Source organism: Oryx dammah, unplaced genomic scaffold (assembly GCF_014754425.2).
Source record: "Oryx dammah isolate SB20612 unplaced genomic scaffold, SCBI_Odam_1.1 HiC_scaffold_3, whole genome shotgun sequence".
NCBI lineage: Eukaryota > Metazoa > Chordata > Mammalia > Artiodactyla > Bovidae > Oryx > Oryx dammah.
Genome location: NW_024070187.1, coordinates 99,704,093 through 99,721,940, shown reverse-complemented (window position 1 = coordinate 99,721,940; position 17,848 = coordinate 99,704,093). Strand labels below are relative to the sequence as shown.

At 39.8% G+C, this 17,848-nt stretch overlaps 1 protein-coding gene across 8 annotated transcripts in view; it reads left to right on the top strand.

The window, feature by feature from the left end:
- Positions 1–17,848, top strand: part of MAPK10 (mitogen-activated protein kinase 10) — a 372,947-nt gene extending 355,099 nt beyond the window's left edge. For 4 of the 8 annotated variants that reach the window (XM_040237273.1, XM_040237274.1, XM_040237271.1 and 1 more), the window contains one exon: positions 16,951–17,848. In XM_040237273.1, coding sequence (XP_040093207.1) covers positions 16,951–16,967 — 17 coding nt within the window. In that variant the 3' untranslated portion in view covers positions 16,968–17,848. The remainder of the gene's footprint in view (positions 1–16,950) is intronic. The other 4 variants (XM_040237275.1, XM_040237270.1, XM_040237269.1 and 1 more) reach the window with 2 other exon arrangements.

Below are 17,848 nucleotides of genomic sequence, written 5' to 3'. Positions count from 1 at the left end.
TTTCCAGTATTCTGGGAGGTGGGTCATAGAGGATCCTCCTGTGATTTATGTTGGAGAGTGTTTTGCCTGTGTTCTCCTCTAGGAGTTTTATAGTTTCTGGTCTTACATTTAGATCTTTAATCCATTTTGAGTTTATTTTTGTGTACGGTGTTAGAAAGTGATCTAGTTTCATTCTTTTACAAGTGGTTGACCAGTTTTCCCAGCACCACTTGTTAAAGAGATTGTCTTTAATCCATTGTATAGTCTTGCCTCCTTTGTTGAAGATAAGGTGTCCATAGGTGTGTGGATTTATCTCTGGGCTTTCTATTTTGTTCCATTGATCTATATTTCTGTCTTTGTGCCAGTACCATACTGTCTTGATGACTGTGGCTTTGTAGTAGAGCCTGAAGTCAGGCAGGTTGATTCCTCCAGTTCCATTCTTCTTTCTCAAGATTGCTTTGTCTATTCGAGGTTTTTTATATTTCCATACAAATTGTGAAATTATTTGTTCTAGCTCTGTGAAAAATACCACTGGTAGCTTGATAGGGATTGCATTGAATCTATAGATTGCTTTGGGTAGTATACTCATTTTCACTATATTGATTCTTCCAATCCATGTACATGGTATATTTCTCCTCTATTAGTGTCCTCTTTGATTTATTTCACCAGTATTTTATAGTTTTCTATATATAGGTCTTTAGTTTCTTTAGGTAGATATATTCCTAAGTATTTTATTCTTTTCGTTGCAATGGTGAATGGAATTGTTTCCTTAATTTCTTTTTCTATTTTCTCATTATTAGTGTATAGGAATGCAAGGGATTTCTGTGTGCTGATTTTATATCCTGCAATTTTACTATATTCATTGTTTAGCTCTAGTAATTTTCTGGTGGAGTCTTTAGGGTTTTCTATGTAGAGGATCATGTCATCTGCAAACAGTGAGAGTTTTACTTCTTCTTTTCCAATTTGGATTCCTTTTATTTCTTTTTCTGCTCTGATTGCTGTGGCCAAAACTTCCAGAACTATGTTGAATAGTAGTGGTGAGAGTGGGCATCCTTGTCTTGTTCCTGACTTTAGGGGAAATGCTTTCAGTTTTTCACCATTGAGGATAATATTTGCTGTGGGTTTGTCATATATAGCTTTTATTATGTTGAGGTATGTTCCTTCTATTCCTACTTTCTGGAGAGTTTTTATCATAAATGGATGTTGAATTTTGTCAAAGGCTTTCTCTGCATCTATTGAGATAATCATATGGCTTTTATTTTTCAACTTGTTAATGTGGTGAATTACATTGATTGATTTGCGGATATTGAAGAATCCTTGCATCCCTGGGATAAAGCCCACTTGGTCATGGTGTATGATCTTTTTAATGTGTTGTTGGATTCTGATTGCTAGAATTTTGTTAAGGATTTTTGCATCTATGTTAATCATGATATTGGCCTATAGTTTTCTTTTTTTGTGTCATCTTTGTCAGGTTTTGGTATTAGGGAGATGGTGGCCTTATAGAATGAGTTTGGAAGCTTACCTTCCTCTGCAATTTTCTGGAAGAGTTAGAGTAGGATAGGTGTTAGCTCTTCTCTAAATTTTTGGTAAAATTCAGCTGTGAAGCTATCTGGACCTGGGCTTTTGTTTGCTGGAAGATTTCTGATTGCAGTTTCAATTTCCGTGCTTGTGATGGGTCTGTTAAGATTTCTATTTCTTCCTGGTTCAGTTTTGGTAAGTTGTACTTTTCTAAGAATTTGTCCATTTCTTCCACGTTGTCCATTTTATTGGCATATAATTGCTGATAGTAGTCTCTTATGATCCTTTGTATTTCTGTGTTGTCTGTTTTGATCTCTCCATTTTCATTTCTAATTTTATTGATTTGATTTTTCTCCCTTTGTTTCTTGATGAGTCTGGCTAATGGTTTGTCAATTTTATTTATGCTTTCAAAGAACCGGCTTTTGGCTTTGTTGATTTTTGCTATGGTCTCTTTTGTTTCTTTTGCATTTATTTCTGCCCTAATTTTTAAGATTTCTTTCCTTCTACTAACCCTGGGGTTCTCCATTTCTTCCTTTTCTAGTTGCTTTAGGTGTAGAGTTAGGTTATTTATTTGACTTTTTGCTTGTTTCTTGAGGTATGCCTGTATTGCTATGAACTTTCCCCTTAGCACTGCTTTTACAGTGTCCCACAGGTTTTGGGTTGTTGTGTTTTTATTTTTATTCATTTCTATGCATATTTTGATTTCTTTTTTGATTTCTTCTGTGATTTGTTGGTTATTCAGAAGTGTGTTGTTCAGCCCCCATGTGTTGGAATTTTTAATAGTTTTTCTTCTGTAATTGAGATCTAATCTTACTGCATCATGGTCAGAAAAGATGCTTGGAATGATTTCAAATTTTTTGAATTCATCAAGGTTAGATTTATGGCCCAGGATGTGATCTATCCTGGAGAAGGTTCCATGTGCACTTGAGAAAAAGATGAAATTCATTGTTTTGGGGTGAAATGTCCTATAAATATCAATTAGGTCTAACTGGTATATTGTATCATTTAAAGTTTGTGTTTCTTTGTTAATTTTCTGTTTAGTTGATCTATCCATAGGTGTGAGTGGGGTATTAAAGTCTCCCACTATTATTGTGTTATTGTTAATTTCCCCTTTCATACTTCTTAGCATTTGTCTTACATATTGCAGTGCTCCTATGTTGGGTGCATATATATTTATAATTGTTATATCTTCTTCTTGGATTGATTCTTTGATCATTATGTAGTGGCCTTCTTTATCTCTTTTCATAGCCTTTGTTTTAAAGTCTATTTTATCTGATATGAATATTGCTACTCCTGCTTTCTTTTGGTCTCTATTTGCATGGAATATCTTTTCCCAGCCCTTCACTTTCAGGCTGTATGTGTCCCTTGTTTTGAGGTGGGTCTCTTGTAGACAACATATATAGTGGTCTTGTTTTTGTATCCATTCAGCCAGTCTTTGTCTTTTGGTTGGGGCATTCAACCCATTTACGTTTAAGGTAATAATTGATAAGTATGATCCCTTTGCTATTTACTTTATTGTTTTGGGTTCGGGTTTATACACCCTTTTTGTGTTTCCTGTCTAGAGAGTATCCTTTAGCATTTGTTGGAGAGCTGGTTTGGTGGTGCTGAATTCTCTCAGCTTTTGCTTGTCTGTAAAGCTTTTGATTTCTCCTTCATATTTGAATGAGATCCTTGCTGAGTACAGTAATCTGGGATGTAAGTTATTTTCTTTCATCACCTTAAGTATGTCTTGCCATTCCCTCCTGGCCTGAAGAGTTTCTATTGAAAGATCAGCTGTTATCCTTATGGGAATCCCCTTGTGTGTTATTTGTTATTTTTCCCTTGCTGCTTTTAATATTTGTTCTTTGTATTTGATCTTTGTTAATTTGATTAATATGTGTCTTGGGGTGTTTTGCCTTGAGTTTATCCTGTTTGGGACTCTCTGGGTTTCTTGGAGTTGGGTGATTATTTCCTTCCCCCCTTTAGGGAAGTTTTCAACTATTATCTCCTCAAGTATTTTCTCATGGTCTTTCTTTTTGTCTTCTTCTTCTGGGACTCCTATGATTCAAATATTGGAGCATTTCATATTGTCCTGAGGTCTCTGAGATTGTCCTCATTTCTTTTAATTCATTTTTCTTTTTTCCTCTCTGATTCATTTATTTCTACCATTCCACTAATCATATCTTCTGCCTCCGTTCAGTTCAGTTCAGTTCAGTTCAGTTCACTCACTCAGTCGTGTCTGACTCTTTGCGATCCCATGAATCGCAGCACGCCAGGCCTCCCTGTCCATCACCAACTCCCGGAGTTCACTCAAACTCATGTCCATCGAGTCAGTGATGCCATCCAGCCATCTCATCCTCTGTCATCCCCTTCACCTCCTGCCCCCAATCCCTCCCAGCATCAAAGTCTTTTCCAATGAGTCAACTCTTTGCATGAGGTGGCCAAAGTACTGGAGTTTCAGCTTTAGCGTCATTCGTTCCAAACAAATCCCAGGGCTGATCTCCTTCAGAATGGACTGGTTGGATCTCCTTGCAGTCCAAGGGACTCTCAAGAGTCTTCTTCAACACCACAGTTCAAAAGCATCAATTCTTTGGTGCTCAGCCTTCTTCACAGTCCAACTCTCACATCCATACATGACTACTGGAAAAACCATAGCCTTGACTAGATGGACCTTAGTCGGCAAAGTAATGTCTCTGCTTTTGAATATACTATCTAGGTTGGTCATAACTTTTCTTCCAAGGAGGAAGCGTCTTTTAATTACATGGCTGCAATCACCATCTGCAGTGATTTTGGAGCCCCCCCAAAATAAAGTCTGACACTGTTTCCACTGTTTCCCCATCTATTTCCCATGAAGTGATGGGACCGGATGCCATGATCTTCGTTTTCTGAATGTTGAGCTTTAAGACAACTTTTTCACTCTCTTCTTTTACTTTCATCAAGAGGCTTTTTAGTTCCTCTTCACTTCTGCCATAAGGGTGGTGTCATCTGCATATCTGAGGTTATTGATATTTCTCCCGGCAATCTTGATTCCAGCTAGTGTTTCTTCCAGTCCAGCATTTCTCATGATGTGCTCTGCATATAAGTTAAATAAGCAGGGTGACATTATACAGCCTTGACGTACTCCTTTTCCTATTTGGAAGCAGTCTGTTGTTCCATGTCCAGTTCTAACTGTTGCTTCCTGGCCTGCATACAGATTTCTCAAGAGGCAGGTCAGGTGGTCTGGTATTCCCATCTCTTTCATTTTCCACAGTTTATTGTGATCCACACAGTCAAAGGCTTTGTTTGGCATAGTCAATAAAGCAGACATAGATGTTTTTCTGGAACTCTCTTGCCTTTTCCATGATTCTACTATTTGTTGCCTCCAGAGTGTTTTTTATCTCATTTATTGCATTATTCATTATATAGTAACTCTTTTTTATTTCTTCTAGGTCCTTGTTAAACCTTTCTTGCATCTTCTCAATCCTTGTTTCCAGCCTATTTATCTGTGATTCCATTTTTATTTCAAAATTTTGGATCATTTTCACTATCATTATTTGGAATTCTTTATCAGGTAGATTCCCTATCTCTTCCTCTTTTGTTTGGTTTGGTGGGCATTTATCCTGTTCCTTTACCTGTTGGGTATTCCTCTGTCTCTTCATCTTGTTTATATTGCTGCGTTTTGGGTGGCCTTTCTGTATTCTGGCAGTTTGTGGAGTTCTCTTTATTGTGGAGTTTCCTCACTGTGGGTGGGGTTGTACGGGTGGCTTGTCAAGGTTTCTTGGTTAGGGAAGCTTGTGTCAGTGTTCTGGTGGGTGGAACTGGATTCTTCTCTCTGGAGTGCAATGAAGCGTCCAGTAATAAGTTATGAGATATCAGTGGTTTGGGGGTAACTTTGGGTAGCTTGTATATTGAAGCTCAGGGCTGTGTTCCTGTGTTGCTGGAGAATTTGCTTGGTATGTCTTGCTCTGGAACTTGTTGGCCCTTGGGTGGTGCTTGGTTTCAGTGGAGGTATGGAGGCGTTTGATGAGCTCCTGTCGATTAATGTTCCCTGGAGTCAAGAGTTCTCTGATGTTCTCAGGATTTGGACTTAAGCCTCCTGCTTCTGGTTTTCAGTCTTATTTTTACAGTAGTCTCAAGACTTCTCCTTCTATACAGCACCATTGATAAAACATCAAGGTTAAAGATGAAAAGTTTCTCCACAGTGAGGGACACCCAGAGAGGTTCACAGAATTACATGGAGAAGAGAAGAGGGAGGAGGGAGTTAGAGGTGACCCGAATGAGATGAGGTGGAATCAAAAGAGGAGAGAGCAAGCTAGCCAGTAGTCACTTCCTTATGTGCACCCCACAGTCTGGACCGCTCAGAGATGTTCATGGAGTTATACAGAGAAGAGAAGAGGGAGGAAGGAGACAGAGGTGGCTAGGAGGATAAAAGGGGGGAATGAAAAGGAGAGAGACAGATCCAGCCAGTAATCAGTTCCCTAAGTGTTCTCCACCGTCTGGAACACACAGAGATTCACAGAGTTGGGTAGAGAAGAGAAGGGGGAGGGAGGAGACAGAGGCAACCTGGTAGAGAAAAAGGAGAGTCCAAAGGAGGAGAGAGCAGTCAAGCCAGTAATCTCGCTCCCAAGTAAAAATGGGTACTGAAGATTGGGTTTTTAAAGGTACAAAATTGATAACAACTACCAAAAAGCAAAGATTAAAAATCTAGAGTAGAAGTTGGATTTTCAAAAATACAATATTAAAGAAAAGAAGAAGAAAAAAACCAAAGTCACAAAAATTATTAAAAAAAAAATATATATATATGAAGTTTGCTTTAAAAATAGGGTCTTTTTTTGAAAAGTAATAGTAGGTTATAAAAATGAAAATTAAAGGAGTAATAGAGGACTTAAAAATTATAAAAAGTTAAAAAAAGAAGAAGAAGAAAAAAAGAATGATCATAAAAATAGTAAAGATACATCTAGGACTTTCTCTGGTGTTGTTGTGGGCAGTGTGGGGTCAGTTCATTTTCGGATAGTTCCTTGGTCTGGCTTATATTTCTCAAGATCTATAGGCTCCTTCCTATGTAGTTGGTACTAACGACAGGGTTGTAATCTATTGCACCTGTCACTTCCAAGGCAGTTCCCTCTGTTTTAGCTTCTTCTGTTTGCTGGTCTCTTCAGTGTCTGATTTCCACCCTGACACAAGGGGGGTGGTGATGGACACTTTTTTTAGGCTCACTTGTTCAGTCGTGCTGTGGGGAGGGAGGGATGGTGCAAACAAATAACACTGATGTGTGCTCACAGTGTCTCAGCCACACTGGGCCTGCCCCTGCTCACGGCGCATACAGCTCAGGCTCTAGGTTGCTCCGCTGGGAACCCTCTGAGGCTGGCCCTGGGCTGCATGCACCTCCCAGGTCTAAGCCACTCAGGTTCAGGCACTCAGGGAGTCCTCTAAGGTGCAGACTCGGTTGGGCCTGCGTTTTGTGCCCTTCCCAGGTCTGAGTATGACAACCCACTCCAGTATTCTTGCCTGGAAAATTCCATGGACAGAGAAGCCTGGTAGTCTACAGTCCATGGGGTCGCAAAGAGCTGGACACCACTGAGCAACTTCACTTTCATTTTCCAGGTCCGAGTAGCTCAGGTGTTTGGCAAGCGTGGTCTCTGCAATTTATTGCCTGTCCTGTCCCTGCTGCTCGGTTTTCTGGGTGTACAACTGGCGCACCTTCTCAGGCAGATGATGACTGTCCAGAACCCCAAGAAGTCTTAGTTAGCAAAGGAGCCTGCTTGCCGTTTGGTAGATAATGTCTCCCTGGGGCTGCAATTGCCCCCTTCCGGCCCTTCCAGCTCTGGCGGCCTGTCACCAGAGGGGAATGGTCTGCAGCCGGCTAATTCTGTTCCGTCCTTTGTTCTGTGCACGGTCCTGGCGGTGTCTTATGTTAGAGCTTTTCGTGTGGTAGCTATCCCACAGTCTGGTTTGCTAGCCCAAGTTAGTTCGCTCTGATTACACTCCGGGCATTCAGGTCCGATCCTTACTCTAAGCAATGCAGCTCGTGCCTCCCTGCCCCGCCCCCGCTTGCTAGTGGCAGATGCAGGCATCTGTGCTGCTTCTCTGCTAGGGGAGTTACCACTGGGCAAGTAATCTGTGGGTTTTAATTATTTATTTATTTTCCCCCCCTGTTATGTTGGCCTCTGTGCTTCCAAGGCTCACCACAGACTTGGCAGTGAGAGTGTTTCCTGGTGTTTGGAAACTTCTCTCTTTTTAAGACTCCCTTCCCGGGACGGAGCTCCCTCCCTACCTCTTTTGTCTCTTTTTGTCTTTTATATTTTTTCCTACCTCTTTTCGAAGACAATGGGCTGCTTTTCTGGGTGCCTGATATCCTCTACCGGCATTCAGAAGTTGTTTTGTGGAATTTACTCAGCGTTTAAATGTTCTTTTGATGAATTTGTGGGGGAGAAAGTGGTCTCCCTGTCTTATTCCTCCACCATCTTAGGACCACCTCCCCACTACATGATTTTAAAGGGAAATATTCCTGGCTCGATTTTGAGAAATCATATGTGTGATACATATTATATGACATATTTGTGTTTGGTGTTTTTATTCTTTTATTTATTTAGCTAGCTATTATTTATTTTTGGCTGCAGTGAGTCTTCATTGATGCCCATGGGCTTTCTCTAATTGCAGCGAGTGGGAGACTACTCTCTAGTTGCAGTGCATGGGATTCTCGTTGAGGTGGCTTCTCTTGTGCAGCATGGATTCTAGGGTGCATGTGCTTCATTAACTGTGGTATGAGTGCTCAGTAGTTGTGGCACATGAGCCTAGTTACTCCGAGGCATGTGGAATCTTCCTGGAACAGGGATTGAACCTGTGTCCCTGCATTGGCAGGTGGATTCTCAACCACTGGACCACCAAGGAAGTCCCTGTGTTTAATATATTTCCATGCATTATGCGGAGACATAGGACACCCATGTGCTGGTGCAATTATTCTAGCTCATGAGCGCCACTTGTGTACATCTGAGTTTTTTGACCTCATATTGTAGCTTGAAACCCACCATGCAATATTTAAGATACAGAAATTGGCTGACTCTCCAAATAAAGGCATTCTTAACTCCCCTGAAGAGCCAATTGCTAAATTTTTATTGGCACACCACTGTGCGTGTGTGCATGTGTGTGTGTGTGTGTGTGTGCATGGTGTGTGTATATATATATATACAACCACTCCGGTATCCTTGCCTGGAAAATCCATGGACTAAGGAGCCTACTGGGCTACAGTTCATGGGGTTGCAAAGTGTCGGACATGACTGAGCAATTAACACACACATACACACACATGTGCAGTAAATTATGCTGGAAAGAGAAAGCTATTACTTAGAAAACTTTTGAAGATTCAGCCTTATTGCATTCCTCATTATAATCACCTTTTCTCAGGAATGTTGCATATCACATTTTATTTTGTAAATAGCTGAGATGAAATAATATTACAGCATAGACTCCCTTAATATTCAGTCATGGCAACACTGGAAACCCAGCAGCAAGGGAATAAGTTAATGCAGTTTTTCAGTGACAAAATTGTTCTAATACCCAAACTCATGTTTTAGTGATGCTTTTAAAATGTAAATAGAAAGTTAAATGTGCATTTGAAGAATAATACAGAAGCTTGAAATTTACTGATGGAATTGTTGTGTATCAATAAGAAATAAATCTAAACCCCAGATACACTTCTAAATAAATAATTGTATTCCCTTCTACTATCTGACTTCACTTGCATAGTGATTTATCTTCAAGAATAGCATGAGTGCTTGCTTTCTGAATTGATTTGTAAAGATTGTTGAGGGAATAACAGCCCATGAATAGAAATTAAATTTCTTCTGAAAGCATTTACTATAGAATGTTAGAGCAAGAACAGACTAGAAGGTCATCTAATACAAAGACTCTCAGTCTGTTCACCACCCTGTTGTCTGAGACGTAAACCTCCCTGAAGTGACAATGACTCACTGAGCTAGGGATGCTTAGCATCAGGATGGGTAGAGATTTCTAAGAATCTCTAAATGGAAGATAAAGCTTTTCCAGTGATTTTAATATATAGCCCCTCCTTCTCCTCTACACCTTATGGGAGTGTGTTCCTCCCAATTAGTTACAGATCTATCCCAATAACTTTTTCTATTAAAAACCTCAGCCCCTAAACCAACTGAAGCTGATGGCCATGAATACAGAGAAGGAATACATCTCAGTGATTACAAAAAATCTAGTGGTTCTCCTAACACTTTGTGTCTCTTTTTATGTTTGGATGGGTCAAGAAAATAATTTTATTTAAAAAAGCAGAACAATATTTTCCTTGAGACTATGAATGCCTTTGGCTAGATAACTTCTAGGCTTCCCAGGTGGCTCAGTGGTAAAGAATCTGCCTGCTGGTGCAGGAGATACAGGAAATGTAGGTTTGATCCGTGGGTTGGGAAGGTTCCCTGGAGAGAGGAATGGCAACCCACTCCAGTATTCTTGCCTGGAAAAACCACGGACAGAGGAACCTGGTGGGCTACAGTCCGTGGGGTTACAAAGAGTCAGACACAATGGAGTGACTGAGTGTGTGCACACAGATACACACACAACTTTTAGCTGGTAAATTTTTGTAAGTTCAGCTCGGTTCAGTCACTCAGTCATGTCTGATCCTTTGGGACTCCATGGACTGTAGCACCCCAGGGTTCCCTGTCCATCACCAATTCCTGGTGCTGCTCAGACTCATATCCATTGAGTCGGTGATGCCATCCAGCCATCTCATCCTCTGTCATCCCCTTCTGCTCCTGCCCAGGGTCTTTTCCAATGAGTCACTTCTTCCCATCAGGTGGCCAAAGTATTGGAGCTTCAGCTTCAGCATCAGTCCTTCCGATGAATATTCAGGGTTGATTTCCTTTAGGATTGACTGGTTTGATCTCCCTTCAGTCCAAGGGACTCTGAAGAGTCTTCTCCAACACCACAATTTAAAAGTATCAATTCTTCAGTGCTCAGCTTTCTTTATAGTCCAACTTTCACATCCATACATAACTACTGGAAAAAAAATAGCTTTGACTAGATGGACCTTTGTTGGTAAAGTAATGTCTCTGCTTTTTAACATGCTGTCTGGGTGGTCATAGCTTTTCTTCCAAGGAGCAAGTGTCTTTTAATTTCATGGCTGCAGTCACCATCTGCAGTGATTTTGGAGCCCCCCAAAAATAAAGTCTGTCATTGTTTTTATTGTTTCCCCATCTATTTGCCATGAAGTGATGGGGCCGGATGCCATGATCTTTATTTTTTGAATGTTGAGTTTTAAGCCAGCTGTTTCACTCTACTTTTCACTTTCATCAAGAGTCTCTTTAGTTCTTCTTCACTTTCTGCCATAAGGGTGGTGTCATCTGCATATCTGAGGTTATTATGTCTTTCCATAAAACCTAAATTTTTTTCAGGTAATTTTGAAAGTAATTGGTATTTTTTATCTGTAACTCTACTAGTATTTTTGGTTAATTTAAATGAGATATTTATTGACAAAAATTTATAATGCTTTACTAACAAAAATGTTTTATAAAAAAGTATGTATTTTACTGGTTTCTCTGAAAACAAAAAAGGAAGAGGGGTATTTATCACATTGCTAGGATATCCTGGGCAATGATAAGTTCAGTTTAGTTCAATTCTACTTTTAACATGTTGTCCCAAACTGTTTGGCAGTAAACTAACAACTTGAAGCCAAAATATTTGTCTGGAACCTTCTAATTTTGTTTGGTTTTATGGTTTAAAAATTTATTTATTGTTTACATAAAAAACAGACTTGAGAGGATCATTCAGTAAAGCCAGAGATGGATACAGTTGAGAAGGCATATAGTATAGTGCAATAGAAAAAATCAAACAGAAGCAAAAGTTTTCTTTTTTTAATTACAGTGTGGGGTTTAATTTTTAATAATGATAGGGTTTGATCCCTGAGTGAGGAAGATCCCATGGAGAAGGGAATGGCTACCCACTCCAGTATTCTTGCCTGGAGATTTCCATAGACAGAGGAGTCTGGCTGGCTACAGTCCATGGGGCCACAAAGAGTTGGACACGACTGAGCAAATGAGCATGCATGCATGCATGCAACCATCTCTTTAAAAAAGATGGACTGATTGTAGCAATTACTAATTTCTATTGACTGCAGCCATGAAATTAAAAGATGCTTACTCCTTGGAAGAAAAGTTATGACCAACCTAGATAGCATATTCAAAAGCAGAGACATTGCTTTGTCAACAAAGGTCCATCTAGTCAAGGCTATGGTTTTTCTAGTGGTCATGGATGGATGTGAGAGTTGGACTGTGAAGAAAGCTGAGCACTGAAGAATTGATGCTTTTGAACTGTGGTGTTGGAGAAGACTCTTGAGAGTCTCTTGGACTGCAAGGAGATCCAACCAGTCCATTCTGAAGGAGATCAGCCCTGGGATTCCTTTGGAAGGAATGATGCTGAAGCTGAAACTCCAGTACTTTGGCCACCTTATGTGAAGAGTTGACTCATTGGAAAAGACTCTGATGCTGGGAGGGATTGGGTGCAGGAGGAGAAGGGGACGACAGAGGATGAGATGGCTGGATGGCATCACCGACTCGATGGACGTGAGTCTGAGTGAACTCCGGGAGCTGGTGATGGACAGGGAGGCCTGGCATGCTGCGATTCATGGGGTCGCAAAGAGTTGGACACAGCTGGGTGACTGAACTGAACTGAATTGATTGTGTGATCAATTTCAAGCTATTGATATGTCATCTATGAAGGCAAAATTGGAAAGAAATGCTAATAATTGACTCTCAAAAGCCACTAAAGCCGCTGCAGCATGCTGCTAGACAGTACAAAAGATTCCGCACCCCCCCCATAGCACTATATAGAGTAACTCTTTACATACAACATGAGAATGTAATGGGGAGTTTATAGAGGGACTGTTGGAAGAGAGAACCTCTTTTTAATGCATTTGTGCTACACAGAGTCAGCAACAACAATTATGGAACCCTAGAAATATGATTGATAAAGATTCTGAGAAATGAAAATCAAAACTACAATGAGATATCACCTCGCACCAGTCAGAGTGGCTATCGTAAAAAAGCCTACAAACAGTAAGTGCTGGTGAGATTATGGTTAAAGGGAACCCTCCTACACTGTTGGTGGGAATGTAAATTGGTACAACTACTATGGAGAATAGTATGGAGGCTCCTTAAAAACTAAAAATACAACTACCATAAGATCTAGCAGTCCCAATCCTGGGAGTATGTCCAGAGAAAAACATGGTTTGAAAGGATACATGCATGTCAATATTCATTGCAACACTGTTTACAATAGCCAAGACAGGAAGCAACATAAAGATCCATCTACAGATGGATGCAAGAAGAAGATTTGGTACACATATACAATGGAATGTTACTCAGCCTTTAAAAAAAAATGAAATAATGCCTTTTGCAGCAACATGGATGGACCTGGAGATTATCATACTAAGTGGAGTAAGTCAGAGAAAGACAAATATCATATGATTTTATCTACTAAATAAACAAAAGGGATATAGTCATAAGTAGAATATTGTCATAAAAAGAAGTGAAGTATTGATACAAATGAATCTTTTGAAAATATTAAGCTGTGTGAAAGAAACTAGTCACAAAAGACACATATTGTATGATTCCATTTATCTGATATGTTCAGAACACACAGTTTTATAAAGACAGAAAGTGAGTTAGTCATGGTTTAGGTTTGGGTGGTAAGAAATAGATTATAGGATTTCCTTTTGTGGTGATGAAAACTCTACAAAACTGATTGTTGTAATGATTGCACAACTATGTGAATATGCTAAAAAAATTGAATTATACAAATTAGATTTGTGAATCATGTCTCAGTGAAGCTGTTACAAAAGGTATATGGGCAATATTTTATATTTCAAATTAAAACTAAATCTAAACTCTAGTACCGTGATTTAAAAATCATCCATAGTATAAGAATATATCATTCAGGAGATGAATAGACAGTAATCTCACTCTGTCAGCCCATACTTTGATTAAGCCTTTATTAAAATCCTACATCTAGTTTTAATCTCTACCCTTTAATAATGATGTGGAAAAATTAAAGATGTTTCTGAGAAGCCCATCTCAGTAATGCTCAGTTATTAGAGACCATAGCTGATGAAAGTATATGAGGATGTTGGTATAATTTAATCTAAAATCAAAGGAAAAAAACAGAACTGGGCCGTTGGGTTGTTTAATCAAGGATTGTCTGCTGGGCTTTGAAATCTACTAGTATATGTCATGAGAGGAAATGAAGTAGTTCTGCACCATATCTGTAAAGGATATAATGAAATAAAGCTGGAATGAATTGAAGCCAGATAACTTTACATTACTTGTGTGCTTACTGAGCAACTAAGCACACATTAGGTGGCCAAAGTATTGCCACCTGATGCGAAGTACTGACTCATTGGAAAAGCCCCTGATGCTGGGCAAAATTGAAGGCAGAAGAAGGGGAAGACAGAGGATGAGATGGTTGGATGGCATCAGCAACTCGATGGACATGAGTTTGAGTAAGCTTCAGGAGTTGGTGATGGACAGGGAGGCCTGGCATGCTGTAGTCCGTGGGGTTGCAAAAAGTCAGACATGATTGAGCGACTGAGCTGAACTGAACTGAACTTTATGTTATATATTTTTATGACAATTAAGAGTAAAAGTATTTACAAGAAGATGTTAATGAGACAGATTTAAAAATATAGAGACATTTAAGATTAGAGGGTACTGATACTTTTAAGAGTTTAAAGAACATGAAATATTGCATAGATTTTTTGGATAAGAAAATATAGGATACAAAAGGATATATATGAAATGATTATACTTAGAGAGAGTTCCTAGCAAAAAGACTAGAAAGTAATATATCAAAATTTAATAGTTCTTATCATTAATTTGAGGATCAGTGCATATTGCTGTCTTTTTTCCTATATTTTTTATATTGCTCATAATTTGCATAAATATGGTTATAATCAACAAAGTACAATTTAAAAAGGATCCATATAATTTGTCTTGGTTTAAGTATGTGTATCCTCTCCAGTTACTGTCACATTTTAATCATCTATCTACTCCAGGAACAAGGAGATTGTATTAAGTTCTCCACTTCATTAGATTTTTTTCCCTAACTTATTAGATGTATTTGATAATACTACTGTGACTTATTCACAGGGATATATGATTTTCACCAAACATCTCACTTTATTAGATGATTATACTTCATATATTTTTAATAGTGAACTATTTCACAAAACATGCATTTCACCACCTATATCACTTGAATATAAAGGCTCTATAAAGAGAAAAAGTGACTGGACTTTCCGGGGTGCTCTGGTTGAATTCAGTTTTATGATCTCCCCTGTGTGGTTCTTAAAACTACTGTAGCTCAGTAAGTATTTATTGAGTGATTACCATGAGCAAGTTTCTCCTCAGAGTTTCAAAATCTTTGTATTCCTACATAGCAGATCAATTAAAAAATTTTTGTAGTTCTTATTTGGAGATTCCCAGGTAAGCAAACCTGATGAAAGGTAAACACACTCAAGAGGCTGACTGTGGTCCTGACTTCTGTTCTTTTTAACTTTCATCCACAGTCCTACCTGGATTTTCCTATATGGATTTTAAGTTTGATGTCAAATTAATGATGGTGTAATAATATTTACTTAATATACCTTCCTTTCTTATAACTGTAGCCTCAAAGTAATTTTGATCTCTGGGAATTACCTCAGCCTATATTTCTGGGATAAGAGGCTTATATGTGTTTGTTTTAAAAGTTGCCTGAGGAACTTCCCTGGCAGTCCAGTGGTTAAGACTCTGTGATTCCAGTCCCTGGAGTGTGGGTTTGGTCCCTGGTCAGTAGCTAAAATCCCACCTGCTGCCTTATGCAGGAAAAAAAGAAAAAAACCAAACACCTTCCTGAATTGAAACCATCCAGGTTCAGGTGATTACTTTAAAGATGTTCACTTATTTGCCCTCTTCATAGAACAGTAGTCTTCAGCCTTTAACATCAGTCTCTGGGAGCTTTTGAAAAATGCAAATGCCTTGACTCTACCCAAGGCCAGATGCGTTACAATATGGGAGGTGTGAAGGGTGAATGGGGTGTTTAGTGGAGTTTTTTTTTTCCTTTTAGAAGCATTACAGGTGATTTCTAGGGTAGAGCAGAATTTGAAAGTTATTGCATTGTTGTTATTTAGTCACTCAGTCATGTCCCACTCTTTGCAACACCAAGGACTGCAGCACAACAGGCTTCCCTGTCCTTCATGATCTCCCAGAGCTTGCTCGAGCTCATGTCAGTGATGCCATCCAACCATTTCACCCTCTGTCATTCCCTTCTCCTCCTGCCTTCAATCTTTCCCAGCATCAGGATCTTTTCCAATGAGTCAGTTCTTCCCATCAGGTGGCAAAGTATTGGAGCTTCAGCTTCAGCATCAGTCCTTCCAATGAATATTCAGGGTTGATTTCCTTTAGGACTGACTAGTTGGATCTCCTTGCAGTCCAAGGGACTCTCAAGAGTCTTCTCCAGCACCACAGTTCAAAAGCATCAGTTATTTGGTGCTCAACCTTCTCTATGGTCCACCTCTTACCACCATACATGGCTACTGGAAAATCCATAGCTTTGACTAGACAGACCTCTGTGAACAAAGTAATGTCTCTTCTTTTTAATATGCTGTCTAGGTTGGACATAGTTTTTCTTCCAAGGGGCAGGTGTCTTTTATTTTCATGCTGCAGTCACAATCTTCAGTGACTTTGGGACCCAAAAAATAAAGTCTTCACTGTTTCCATTCTTTCCCCATCTATTTGCCATGAAATGATGGGTCCAGATCTTCACTGTTTGAATATTGAGTTTTAAGCCAGCTTGTTCACTCTCCTCTTTCACCTTCATCAGGAGGCTCTTTAGTTTCTCTTCACTTTCTGCCATAAGGGTGCTGTCATCTGCATATCTGAGGTTATTGATATTTCTCCCAACAACACTGATTCCAGCTTGTGCTTCATCCAGCCCAGCGTTTCTCATGATGTACTCCGCATGTTAGAAGTTAAATAAGCAGGGTGACAATACACAGCCTTGAGGTACTCCTTTCCCAATTTTTAATTACTGCATTAACCCTTGAATAACTTGTGACCAGGGACACTGTGTTGTTATCCTCATGTTCACAGTCTAATGTAATGCTCTGTGTTAGTGGTTCTATGAGGACTTGTCGAATGAATGATGGAGCAGACATCCCCTATCTAGGGTCCCCAACCTTCAGGATCTAATAATGCCTGATGATCTGAGGTGGAGGTGATGTAATAATAATAGAAATAAAATGCACAGTAAAGGCAAGGCACGTGAATCATCCCCAAACCATCCCCCCTTATTGCTCTGTGGAAGAATTGTCTTCCATGAAACCAGTCTCTCGTGCCAAAAAGGTTGGGGACCACTGCCTTATTGTATGTGCACACACTTGTCTGCTGAGTGACATCCAGCTGAGTCTAGTTCCAGGTTTAGTCATGTCGGTCTTCGTTTTCTTAGCACAGGTGCAGCCGTGAACAGCAGTGAGAGTCTCCCTCCTTCCTCATCCGTCAACGACATCTCCTCCATGTCCACCGACCAGACCCTGGCGTCTGACACTGACAGCAGCCTGGAAGCCTCGGCAGGACCCCTGGGTTGTTGCAGGTGACTAGCCGCCTGCCTGCGAAACCCAGCGTTCTTCAGGAGATGATGTGATGGAACACACACGCAGACACTCACGCACACACGCACACGCAGACACGCGACGACAAGAATGTGGCAAGGGAGAGAATCCGAGTCTAAAATTGAAACACATCTTTCAGCCTGCTTCTTCTCCAGAGTTCTGTATTGCAGCTAAGCCAAATGTATATTTAACTCCTAGTTGCTCTTGCTTTGGTATTCTTCCAATGATGCTTTTACTACAGAAAGCAAATCAAACACAATTAGAGAAGCCTCCATAAAGTGTAATTTTAATGGCTGCAGAACCAGTGACCTGTAACTGCCCTTTCAAATGGCATGACAAGGTGTGCAGTGGCCCCATCCAGCATGTGTGTGTCTCTATCTTGCATCTACCTGCTCCTATTGGCCTAGTCAGATGGATGTAGATACAGATCCGCATGTGTCTGTATTCATACAGCACCACTTACTTAGAGATGCTTCTGTCAGTGTCCTCAGGGCTCTCCCAAGACATCACGCACTGGGGTACCACATGGTCCATTTCATGTGATCTATTACTCTGACATAAACCCATCTGTAATATATTGCCAGTATATAAGCTATTTAGTTTGTTAATTGATTAAGCTGTATGTCTTATGAGAAAATGTGTAAAGGGCGGAATATGGGGAGGGAGTGAGTTCTCTTGGACCCTTGAAGATGTAGCTTCCAAATCTGAACTGATTAAATGGCACCTGTAAACCAA